At 38.5% G+C, this 12,768-nt stretch overlaps 1 protein-coding gene across 1 annotated transcript in view; it reads right to left on the reverse strand.

Annotated features, from left to right (window-relative positions):
* afap1 (actin filament associated protein 1) overlaps nucleotides 1-12,249 on the reverse strand; it is a gene marked incomplete at its 5' end in the record, with an annotated part of 65,021 nt that extends 52,772 nt beyond the window's left edge. The window contains 2 exon segments of the mRNA XM_042215494.1: nucleotides 11,238-11,320; nucleotides 12,121-12,249. Of these exon segments, the coding sequence (XP_042071428.1) occupies nucleotides 11,238-11,320; nucleotides 12,121-12,249 (212 nt within the window).
* Between the last annotated feature and the right edge of the window lie 519 nt (nucleotides 12,250-12,768).

Genomic DNA, 12,768 nt, shown 5'->3' on the forward strand with positions numbered 1-12,768 from the left:
TCTATTTTACACCAGTGGAATTGCAGCAATTAGAACACAGTTGAATCAATCAAATTAACATCCCCCTGATCTGACAACAAACTAAAGGAATTTCCACATCTCCTTTATTAGTAGACAGTATTAGGACGTTTATAGTGTTGTATACAGTAATGTATTCAGTTTAAGGGTTCAGAACGCTAATATGCATTCTGAAGTAAACCGCGTGCCCTCACCAATAAAATAATTATAAGGAAGAAAATGTTTATTTTACCCCTCTCTGTGTGATTAATCACCAGTTTTTCTGCAGCACTAGACTCGTCTTATTTGCAGTGTTGCATTTTGCTGTTTTTTATAGACCTAGTTACTATTTTATCATCATCTGATGAGCTTCTTCAGTCTCAGCTGACTGCAGGTTTTAAAATTTTTTTTTTTTATTAAAAAAAATCAACTTGTCAAAAAGTAGGGAGACTTGGAAAACAGCCAAAATTGATGATAATTTAATTTACAAAGCTAAAACAATGTCTGAATAAATTGTGTATGAGCACGTGAGTCATTTGTATCCCTTAATCACCAAATCATAGGAATGAATTGATGTTTATGGAGTGTTGTTTTAATTTCCGTGTATGCCTGTGTGTCATGCTATTTCACCTTTTTCTTAGTATAAAGGTGACCACAGTTTGGGGAAGAAATAGCTCGCGAGTCACATACATGCACCAGTTACCCAGCTCATGCTGCTTGTGTGGGTGGACAACACAAAGGCCCTGATTTCCACTCCAGCAGTTCTTGTTTGCCACTACCAAGTCGCTTACATTGTCATAGTCAGAGCTATTATAGTTTTGTATTTTTATTTATTTTTATGTTAGTTTGAATTCTTCTTTTTTTTTAATCTGTTTGGTTTCCACACAAAGTTGTGAAATGAAAGAAAAGACAAATTTGCCATCAAAGTTACTGATTGTGTGAAAAGCACAATCACTATTACCAGTAATTTTCATTATTTTCATCATTTTCAGTATTTCTATACTTATTTTTATACTTATACTTTATATATTTATACTTTCTATAGTGTTGCTTATACTTTATATTGCAAAGAACTCCCAATTTGCTTAAAGCAATTATATTAAAATTGTAAAGGGAGTTTTCATGACCCATCACGGCCTACATCAGCTCATGTCCATGGATGTGGATCCGAAATACCAGAATTCCACAGTCATAATGTGTAATTAGATAGTGGTAAAGAAGTCCTGACCTTGGTTTGGAGACTTTGAGTGGGAGGTTTGTCTGCTGCTCAGGCACTGACCTGAAACTCACATCTAAACATTTATGCCAAGTATCCATTTTTGCTCTGAGTAGGAGGACTGGACCTGAATAATGTTTCTGCCATGCTGCCAGCAGGACACTGGAATGGATAAACTGACTGGACATACGAAAGCAACTCCCTTAGGAAAGGATCTGGAAAGGGAAAACTGCAGTAGTAGCTACAGGTTTTGACAGTGACACCCCTATCGAAACTGAATTTTGTTTTATTGGCTAATAAAGGCCTGAAACATAAGAAATATTTATGTTTGTTCATCAGTATATCATAGAAACAGATTGAGAAATGTTTATGAAAAACAAAATTTGAGCCACTGCCAAAACGTTTGGCCATGATGGCAAAAAAGATTTGAAAGAACAGTTTCACAATTCTAAAGAAGCCGTGGCTTTGTCATTAATTGAAAGAATTAATTGAATATACCCAGAAAACTGAAGTAAAATGTTCCTTTAATCTTCTCCAAAGATTTTTCTAAGTGACTTGACTTCCTGGAGAACTTCCAAACTCTCACTGTGTCATCGTTACAAAAAATATTCCAAAGCACTAGAAATATCTGGTTCTTGAGAATGCTAAAGTACAGGCCTGTGTAGTGTTTTAGTATATCATTTACCCAAGACAGTGTTTTTTTGTTCTTTTTTTGTTTTGTTTGTTTTTTGGGGGGGGCGTGATGATTTGACTGAATTTTAAAAAAACATTTTGAAAAAAGAAGCTTATCCAACTCTGATGGGTATTCAATGTTTCAGTGTCTACTTCATAAAACATACACACTTCAAACCTAAAGGTAACAGAAATACAAAGACTTTGGTAACCATAATTTGGGGGACATTTAAAACCAAAAGAGATTTATTTGAAGCTGAATACATGATTATTCCAGCTTTATTTATCCAGAGACTCCTGCTCAGATTCCGATGTCACTGCAATCTACATTTACTGAAGCAGTCTTACCAAGCACACCTATAACATTTTGAAAGATTATGAAACCTTAATGCAGCACCGTAGCCAGCCCCCCCGGGGACCCTGAAGAGGATAAGCGACAGAAGATGGATGAAACATTATGTTCGAAGTTTGAACTATTGTCACTTAAGATAAAAATCACCAATAGATGGGACAAAATGTGGACACTTGCATACACCTTTTCCACCATATATTCTTTGAAGCTTGGGCATATGATCAAGTTAAAAATTCATGCCAGACTGCAAGCAAGGACAAAAATATAAAACTCTGTTGTCCTAGTTAACCATCAGCCTCAGGCTGATCCTGTATGCCTCACCTTTGTCTCAAAGTAACCCTCAAATCATTAGCTTTTAAAAGATTGCATTTTAAAGCTCAATGTCAAATCAAAAAACAACTATTCTAACTGAATGAAGTTCAATTTCTCTTCTTCATGTTTGCATCTAAACAACAGGAGCTCAGTTATTCCCATACAGTATGTCTGTTAATACATCTGGGTTATCAATTTGAGCTTTGTGAGAAACCAACCACAGCATACATTATGGTGGCTAGAGGAGTGGCTTCTGTCCAGTAGCAGCACTGAAAGTTTCATTGTTTGAAAGGGGAACTCAATCTGGAACTCAGGTGATTAGCAAACCGCTAAACATTTCAAACAAGAGACACAGTAATATGGGACGAAACCTAAAAACTCTCTGCAGGACTGCAGGATATAGGACTGCAGGCTCAGTGTCTGCCAGCCTCTGTGATACATATCTAAGATTTCCAGCTCCCTGTTTATACATGAACCACCCATGCTAGTGTTACCTCTGACAAAACAAAACCTTTCACACAACTCCCATTTTTGAAACTTCATTCTTTGCTTCCCCCGCATCGTTTTTTACTTTTTCCTGCCTCAGCTGGGCCAGTAAAATGTGCGTTTTGCAGGACAGGTGCATTCACCAGAGTGCCGTTACTGGAGGAAGTGCCACCTTGCCTGAAAAAATAACCAGAGTGAGACTCAGACTGGGTTGGGCATTTCCTCCATTTCTCTCACCTCACAATGAGGAGCCAGTGGAAGCCAGCATGAGCTGGTGGTCTGCAATTTTGGAAAGCAGGATGAGGTGGGCCAGCCTGTCATATCTAAATAGTGTTCTGTATTGCAAATAAGTAAGAAGTCACCTCAGCGAAGCAGAGTTTCATGAAAATATTTAGACATATTATAGAAGTGTTCTGCACATTTGCTCTTTGTCTGGGTATGAACTCAACTAATCTGATTGCAACAAAGTGAAACATTTTACAGTTGGAAAATACATTTGCCAGTGTTTTCTGTTCAATAAGCTATCTAATAAGTCCCCCATTGTTTTCAAATTACCTGATATTATGTGGTCCATCTGCATTTCTGTTCTGAAAGAATGACATTTCAGTACCAATACCATGATATGCTATCATGATCAGCCCCTCTAGCCTATACTGCCAGTCGACTGTCAGCGTTTGGCTCAGACAAAAGGACCTTTTCCCAGACTTCTTTCATTCCAGTTAAAAGTCTGGCTATGCAGGACTATTTCCAACAAATAATCACAATTACCGTGATAACTGAGCCAAGGACTTAACTGCTAAACTGTCGAGTTTTAAAATAGGGTTGCAACATCTTCTGCGAACAGAAGGTGGTGCCTTCAAGAATACACTAGATTAAAGACCACCCATGTTCTGCAAGCTGCTGTCACTACTGCTAACAGCCAACTGAATACAAGGTAAGTTTAAACTTCACCTCCACCGCATGCAGCAGTTCTCTGAATGTTTATTAATTCATAAAACACAAAAGGAAGTGTGTGGTATTTAAGATTAACCCTTGAATGGACTGGCTGATTTTATGACATGATCACTCAATTATATCTATATAGCTACAAGCATGATATCATACTGCCAGTAACCTTTTGAGAGAAAACCTAAAATTGTAATTTAGAAGCTCTTCAGGCTTATTCAATTCAATTCTTGTGAATTTATAGCAGCAGGAACTACATGGGATTATCAATCAGATCCACTATCTCTTTAGGCCACTAAAGGAATTTGGCTATTCATTTTCCATGCTCCAATAACCATTCCCATTTGTATACATGCTGTGATCAGAGTCACTGAACAATAGTCCGACAGTGTATAGAGTACACTGTAGTATGAATTCATGGGTTAATGGGCATCTTAGTCAAATACCTATCAGTTAGTAACCACAAAAGCTATTTTTCTACCGAGCACCCCTAACTTTTGTTTGGTTCAATTGTAAATTCTGTTAGTTCTCTACTAGACTGCAGAAATAGACTCAATTTTCCCTCCGTGCTTTATTAAGTCACTTCAATCACATCATGTGTCAGGAAAAAAAAAAAGAAACTTGGCATTGTAAAAAGCCTTCAAATGCACTAGAGTGGGGGAAAAAGTTGTGAAATAGGTTTTCCATCCATGCTCCAGTTACTCAGTGGGGACTTTTTCCAAAGAGTGTTAGTAACTGAAACAGTTCTGGCCCTTAAGATTAACCATGTTGTGTGCATGTGTCATTAAGCAAAGGCCTACTGCTTTCTGCAGTTAAGACCTATTCAATCTCCAATTTCCCACTTGTTTGGTTATCCCAGTGACAAAGCGTGACACCTTACAATACAATCTGTTAAACAACTTCATTTCCTGTCACAAGTCAATGACACAATACTGCTGATGTCACGAAATGCTTTGCTGTGGTATACCAAGCCACAAAGTAGGGAAACCCCACAGAGGAATTAAGTCAAATATGAAAACAGATTCATCAGCACCAAATGAAAAACACACTGCGTGGAAAAACTCCTGAAGACAAATAATTTCTGAGGCCATACAAAAGTAAAACAGGGCTGGTTCAACTCAATATGTTTGATAGCAATCCAACTGTTGCCACGCACGCACCGTGTAGCTTGACACTGTACAGTGACACACTTAGTTGGGTGAGTGTTTCCCCTTCAGGCTAGGAATAATTTGGTTTGGCAGTATACAGCAATATAGTCTAAGGAGCTTGGAAAGAAAAGCATCTGGACTTCTTTAAGTTTCCTTGAAGACGTTTCACCTCTCATCCAAGAAGCTTCTTCAGTTCTAAGAGCAATTGGTGAAGAGTCCCAGATTTAAGCCCTATGGGAGTGTCCCCTAGAGGGTCTTGGACCCCCCTATTGATTCTCTACCTACCCACGCTCTTAGAACTGAAGAAGCTTCTCGGAAGAGAGGTGAAACGTCTTCAAGGAAACTTAAAGAAGTCCAGATGCTCCTTGGACTCTGAGGACCTGGATGACTGAGAACCTTCACAGACATACAGCAATACACAATGTTTTATAAGTGAGTAAAAAACACTCAGAGAAGATGGTGGTTTAAAAAACAAAGATTCCTCACAACTTCCAGTAATACATAACCATACAGAAGACTGTGTGGTTATAGTACTAGCTACATTTGTGCTGAGATGAATATCCATCTTTAAAAAAGACCTGGGAGGGAGGGATGTCTGAATCAAAGTGAGAAGAGGAGGAAATGAATTCCAAATGAATTCTAGACATACGGATCTACGGATGATGCAGCCCTGTTACTGTGTATAGCACGTCGGCCACGTGAGCACACTTCTGTGACGTGAATGCTTGAAGCACGGAAGAACGGGATGCTCGGCGTGAGTTTCTCATGCATGATACAACTAACTTTAGTGTGCATTACATGGGTAACTAATGGTGTGCGGGAGGGTCTGTGTCAGGGGAAAGGCAAGGGAAGAGAGGAGAAAGGGAGAGGTGGCACTGTTCTCCAACATCAACACAGATGGAAATCATTTGTGTTTCAACTAGCAGGAGGACTGGTTCACATTCTGCTCGAACAGTGCAGCCCTTAGGATACAGCCGAGGAAACGAATCCTGACTTGAAGGTGACTGCAGCAAACGTTAGAACTCAAAAAATCAACAAAAAATTCCTAACACTTGAGGTTGCAGTCTAAGAATTTTCTTCTTCTCTCTGGTTTACAGTATTTGTTTTGTGGTGTGGGGATCTTAGACACAAACCTTTATCTTGGGCTTGCGGGACATTTAAGAGCAGCTTTAACTGTTTTTGTAACATAAATGTCGAATGAACTGTCAAAGCAACTGGGGAAATTGTTTTGGACCCAAAAAAGTTCTTCACCGCTGTGTGCTCGAAATGTTGGTAAAAGTAGTTGTGAGTAGTAAAACAAAAAAGCTTGAGACCCAAGTTAAAATTCAGATTCATCAAAACTGAATGTTTGTTCCATTCTATTAAAATTAAAAGAAAAAACACAAATCAATGGTGCACTGCCACAACAGATGACTTTAAATATCTCACCTCCTTTTTTCATCACGTGACAACACGAAGCATGAACAATGCAGAAACATTTTAGGCAGATGTTTACTATTTTTCATGTTGGGTGGAGCTCCATTCTCCATCTGGAAGTCCATTTGTTTTCTTTAAAGGAGTTTAATGGAAACACGCACAATTTACATTTTATTTTCCAGTATTCTTCTTTAAACTGCTCAAATTTTGGATGAAAACCATTCATGTGGCTGAAGCTGCAAGCTTTTTGATGACAGCAATGTACTTCATGCCAAAGATAAAAGAAAAATATTAATGTAACATAAATCCTGAATATGAAAAGTGACAGGATGACAAGAAGAGGACTTCAGTGGGATTTTGTCATACTTATTAGTCATTATGATCCAATCAGAGCCAGACCTTGTTTTTACTGTTTCTGTGCATTTACGTGTGGCATGTAGCACATTGTAAAATGGTGCTGTGATCCTCTTCCATGGAGGAACGTAGAGATTTATAAGGTGAGTGTTGTGGAAAGGATCAATCTGACATAAAAGGGTTCAGCTGCTCTGTCAGCAAACCCACTACTTGTACGGATTAAAGGCTTGGCATATTTTCTAACTTTCTATAAATTGCTTTGTTGTTTTGTCTGTCTTTGATTAGCAGGCATCACCAACATGTCCAGTGTACACAGATAAATATATTTAAGGTGACAAAATATTGTGCTGTTGCATCAAACAATTATTGAACTTTAGTTATATTTATACTGAGAAAAAACATGATCAGTAGTGTTATTGTTCTGTAGGTTTACAGATATTCTAGTTTCTGGGTTATCTGGCACTCAACTCCTGGAAATGAAGTTATTCCAGATGACAGCCTATTCCATCATCTCAGACTTGTAACCCTATCACACTGTCACGAATCAGTGCTGTTAACATTGTGGTTTTGGAGTTTTGGTGAAAAACTTTAAAGTGGACACTACCCCCTTTTTGTTGTGCTTTTATATAAACATATAAAGACCAACTTTATATGCATATACAATTAGGGAAAGACAATATAGTGGCTCAAAGTAGACCAGTTTCAGCTTGATAAACCAAAACAGGATCCAGTGGAAGTCTGTTTGGTTAGTGGATATCCTGCTGTGTGTGTGTGTGTGTGTGTGTGTGTGTGTGTATAAGAGTCAATCACAAGTTTGCCCTTGGGAAAGAATTGGAGTAGTTTACACACATCATGTCTTTGTTTCTTTGTTTTCCTCTGCTCATGCAAAGGCTAACGGGTGTCACACATGTGACTGTCATGCTCTGCTAAGAGCTACACTGTGTTAACATGCCCCACTAAGTTTGTAAAAACACTAAGAATGTCTTTTCAAGATCGTATATACTCTTGAACAAAGGCCTTAAGATGTGAAAAAAAAAATGCCACAAACACCTGGAAATAAAATTATTTTAACAAGCGAATAAGTTCTGAAATGGACTAAATGTGATGACACACTCCAGAACAATTCAGCAGTAAATAAACTTATCGTGGAAGTCTGTGCAAAGCCATTTGTCTTCTTTTGCACTTCATATACTAGCAGAATATTCTGGAAGAGTCTTCAATCTGCATATTGTTTGGGTTTGAGTAATAAATTCCAACACCACAGTCCTCTGATTAAGTATTGTACATCAAGTGAGCTACTCTAAACTAAGTATTCCTTATGTAACTGTTAGTAATCAAAATGTGGAAGCTAAGGACTGATTCAGCTTCTAAAGGCACAGGCTCTTTGTGTACGTGAGTGTCGGTTTGGCTTTGAGGCTCAACGGGTCACAAAGAGACTGTCTTCCTTGTCTATTATTTCACCAGATTGCTCTAGTCCATGTTCCACTTCTTCACCAACACCAACTAAAGACTGATGCAGTATAACACAAATAACTGCAACTTCTCATGACTAACAAGGTTGTTTTTCATCAACATGAAATCTTTGTTTCTTTAACTCTCTACCCTGTTTACTATTTTCTTTCTAGCCGCCTCCTCTCTCTTTTCCTCTTAACCGTTTGTCCGCTGTTTCATTTGCACGCGGTGGAAATTTTGCAAGAAATGAAGAGTGGAGAAAGGGAGCACAACACTTTTTTCCTCAGTCTGGACAGCTTCTCCAGAGGTCAGTGTGGAAATGTGATAGATGGTAATTTCAGAGCAGAGACGGCAACAGGGAGACAGAGAGCTGGCACAAAATAAAAGACAGTAGCTGGGTTTCCATCCAAGTATATTTATGAGAATTATACTTTACTGCTGCGACTCTGCAAACCCTGCACATATATTACTCAGAGAGGTTTTGTTCTAATGTGAATGGCTCAATTTAACCACTTAATATATTTTAGCTGCTTTCTTTTCTGCTGATGAAAATCCTTGCTGTTGAATGTTTGTCACAGCTTATGCTGTCGTTAGTATTATGATTACTTTGTACACAGTAGCCAGTGTCCAGAGCATGATATTGTTGGATAAAGTGTATAAAGTATGGTTGGATGATTTTGGACGAATATATCAACTAAGAGAGATTTATTCATCTATTTATCTGCCCATGAGTAAGTTTGCTAATAATGCTGGTTGAGGCTAAGAGAAGGAGTCAACTGAAGAAATAATAGCAGTGTTTAACGGCATCCTCTTCCAGTTGCAAGCAAATGCACCCTCCTGAGAGTGCGCCCAAACGTGGCGATTTATTCACTCAAACTCATAACGGAAAGAAAGGCAGTAGTCTATGTTCAGAAAAAAACATAAACATTTTATTTAAATTAAAGCAACACACAATGGTGGGGAGGGAAACAAGGAGAAGCTGGCGTCTTTTTTCCGCTATAACCGTGTTTACAGGCTGTTCCAGTGTTTATCCGTCTCACACACTCGACCAAACAACAAATACAAAATTCAACAAAAAGTAAGTTAAAAATCAAAATGCTCAACCCAGTCCTGAGTGGGTCTCCTTCAGCCAGTGATGAAGACCTGCTAAAAACTTCACTCTTTCCATAAAAGACAGAAAGAGTTGTGTAATTGTGTGCCTATGTGCTTTGTTTAAATAAAGGTAAGGTAAGCACCGAACAGGCCCGAGAGTCTGGGGTGTCGTGCAAGGCTCTGCTATGTATTTTCTTATGTTACTGGTTCTGATTGGGGCAGCAGAGAAGAGAGACAACAAGCAGAGACACAGAAACATCAGAAACTCCTCCTCCTCACTCGCCTAGTTTTCTGGGAAACCCTCGGCTGTGATTTCCAGACACACACTGGGGTCACCAGAGGAGGCTGAGGCTGACGACTGGTTCTAATTACAAACTGCACTGTAAGGCCTTGTGCCTTGGAATGTGTGCGTGTCCTGCGTGTGTGTGTGAGTAAGATGTAGAACAAGGTGTTGTGGCTTATTGCTATGAAATAAAGGCTTTGCAAGCCATCACGGCCACCTGCTTTTTATCACAGGCATCTGTTCCCACAATAATGGCAGACACACACTGTTATTCTTCACACTGGGTCTTTTTACATGCACATCTCACTTTCACAATAATGACACACGCATCACTGTTTTAACAGAGATGTTACGGTCCTCATTGACCGTCATGGCGATGTGAGGCGCAGTACGAGAGAGGAAAACATACTGAAGCCATGACAGGCCTTCCAACTGCTTTACAAGTGACTGTAAAACACATCTCATATGGTTTCTATGTCCTGCTGCATTGGTAGCGCTGGCATTTGCGTGATTAACACCATTCAGGTGCAGGGTGTCACAAAAACTTGTGCACAGAACTTCAGTGTATTGCTAACAAGTTCACCATCTGGTAATAATGAAGGTAAGGGTCAGCGTTATTGGTCATTTCTCTGCAGTTTCTACTAGCACCAGTTGTGTGTTACTGGTAAGCAGTCCTGCATGAATGTTAAAGATACCTGTAGTGTTAACATGATGAAGTTATTTAAAAATATCCAAAAGGGATTTGAAATTGGACCTAAATTCAATGAAATGCTGTAAATGAATGCAAACTGGGAGGTAACGTTCAGCTTTGAACAGATGATGTGACAAAATTAGCTAGTTTGGGGAAAGTAGTGCAACTGCAAATAGCAGCACTATAAAGTAAAGACTCTAACACTGACCTAACATTAAGAATAGTGCATTGTTTTATAGACAGTTGTCAAATCATTTTATATTCAATATTTATTGGCTATGTTTTATTTATAAGGCCTAATGTATTATTTAAAATAGTAATTTCTAGTTTCGTCCTGGATGTCAATATTGTCGCTTTTAATTTAACGCTGGGATCAAATTGGGTCGTATACAGAAACGTTAGGTCCTTGCACTCTGGAGAGTGTATAGTAACCTGTATAATAGCAGGACAAAGGAAATGAGCTGTCTTTCCTTTATTTATCACTTACTTATGCCACATAAATTACATGTGACTTGCACTGCATTGCTCAAAATGTAGTTACTCAGCAGTGTCCTGAAAATAAAGTATTCTTTTGTCCTTCACCACTGATTTGCTTGGTTTTGCATTAAAGCAGCTGGGCTGAGAGGATGACCCATAGCAGCGGAAGCAGAATGACGCAGGGCTATCTGGTATTTGTAGAAACAACTCTCTTTAGTCAGACAACCAGAACGCATACTGGAACTCGGTATAACTCTTACTGTGAGCACTGCTTGCGATAAGTTCCAGCATGGCCAAATTACAGAGAACTAAAATTAATAAATCTAAATAAACTTCAGTCTTACCATCCAGGGGTGAGGGATCTCTGGAAGTGGCATCTGAGGTGGAGCAGGCAGTCCGCTGTGTATCTCTGACTTGAATGAAGGCTCTAGAAGAAATCAAGTGGCTATTATGAATATAAACAAGAAGATGCTTTACAGTGCCACTAGTGTCAAATCTAAGTAGTGACAAAAAATAAAATGTCATAATTTCCCTTCTTAAAATCATAGAACCAAATAGACTGTGCTTCTGTGTTTCTCTGATTTTAATGCGCTTCACTTCTGCTCCTCATTACAAGGTCCCTTTGTGGATTTTTTTAATGTTAAAATGCAAAATCTCCAATAAATATTTCTGCACGTGACATTTTGTTGTTGATAGAAAACTGAAACGTCATTATGAATTTGTGTGAATAATCTCATGTTTTGAGGCTTCCAGTATAGCACTAAAACAATCTTCGCGTTTAAGGATGCAAACAAGAGACAAAAATACAATAAAATTTCTGTGTATATCTTCTTTTCATGTTCGATTCATCCAGATTTTAATATAAACATGTTTTTGCCACACACGTGGCAGCCACACACGTGAACATCTTAAAGAAAAAAGTCTGTGTTAAAGAAAAGCTCAGAAAACATCACACTGATGAAATTAACTCTTTTAATCTGTCATAAAAAAACTTTTGGCTATATTAGCTTACAAGTAAAGGGTTTTATAAGTAAATGTATACCAATATAACTCTATGATGACAGCAACCAAACAATTCAATCCCACACTGACCTAGGACCAGCTTATTGTGGTCTACATTCTTTGTGTATGTACCAGACTGCTCATGGAACTCCTGCAGTCAGCCATAGTAAGGTCAGGTGTTGTATCTAAGTGTTTCAGAAGGTGCAGTATAAGTTTAATCCTCACCTTTGTCGGACAGTACTCTGTGCAGAATATTGGAGAGGTGTATCTTCTTCTCTCGGACCCCAGCACTCAGATATTCTCTGTCCAGCAGGTCCAGAAACAGACGAAGCTCACACACCAGCTCCTCCATTGCTGGAGAACAAATACACAAATATCAAAGAGTCAGGTTATGGGACTCTAGTCTAATTGGAATGAGACCTATGCTACTTTATCTTTGTGTGATCGCACCAATACTGAAAACAACTAATTTGTGGAACGTTACTCTTACAGCTTGCTTTTCTGTTTTTCACTGTCTGCAATTAAGAGCTGGGTGAGAAATCAAAGACTAGTTAGTTGTTTACCTTTGTTTAACTGAGCAGATGTACACCATCAGCCAACAGAAACACTAATGCACTGTGTTTGTAGATGAAGAGCAGTATAGACTATATCACTACAACACCGCACAACTGCATCATAGTTTTCATTCACGAGTCATATTTGGTAAGCGTTTACCCAAAATGATGATGACATTCTAATGCTTACATTGTAAGAGATTATTATTTTCTTTGAACTATTTTGACCTGTCGATTAATACCAATTTAATACTGTATTGAGTGAAACAGAGTGTTTCAGAATGTGAAAAGTGAGTGCTGGGCTTCCCAAACAACCTTT

Source organism: Haplochromis burtoni, unplaced genomic scaffold, assembly GCF_018398535.1.
Source record: "Haplochromis burtoni strain Fernald_Lab_line unplaced genomic scaffold, NCSU_Asbu1 Contig_736, whole genome shotgun sequence".
NCBI lineage: Eukaryota > Metazoa > Chordata > Actinopteri > Cichliformes > Cichlidae > Haplochromis > Haplochromis burtoni.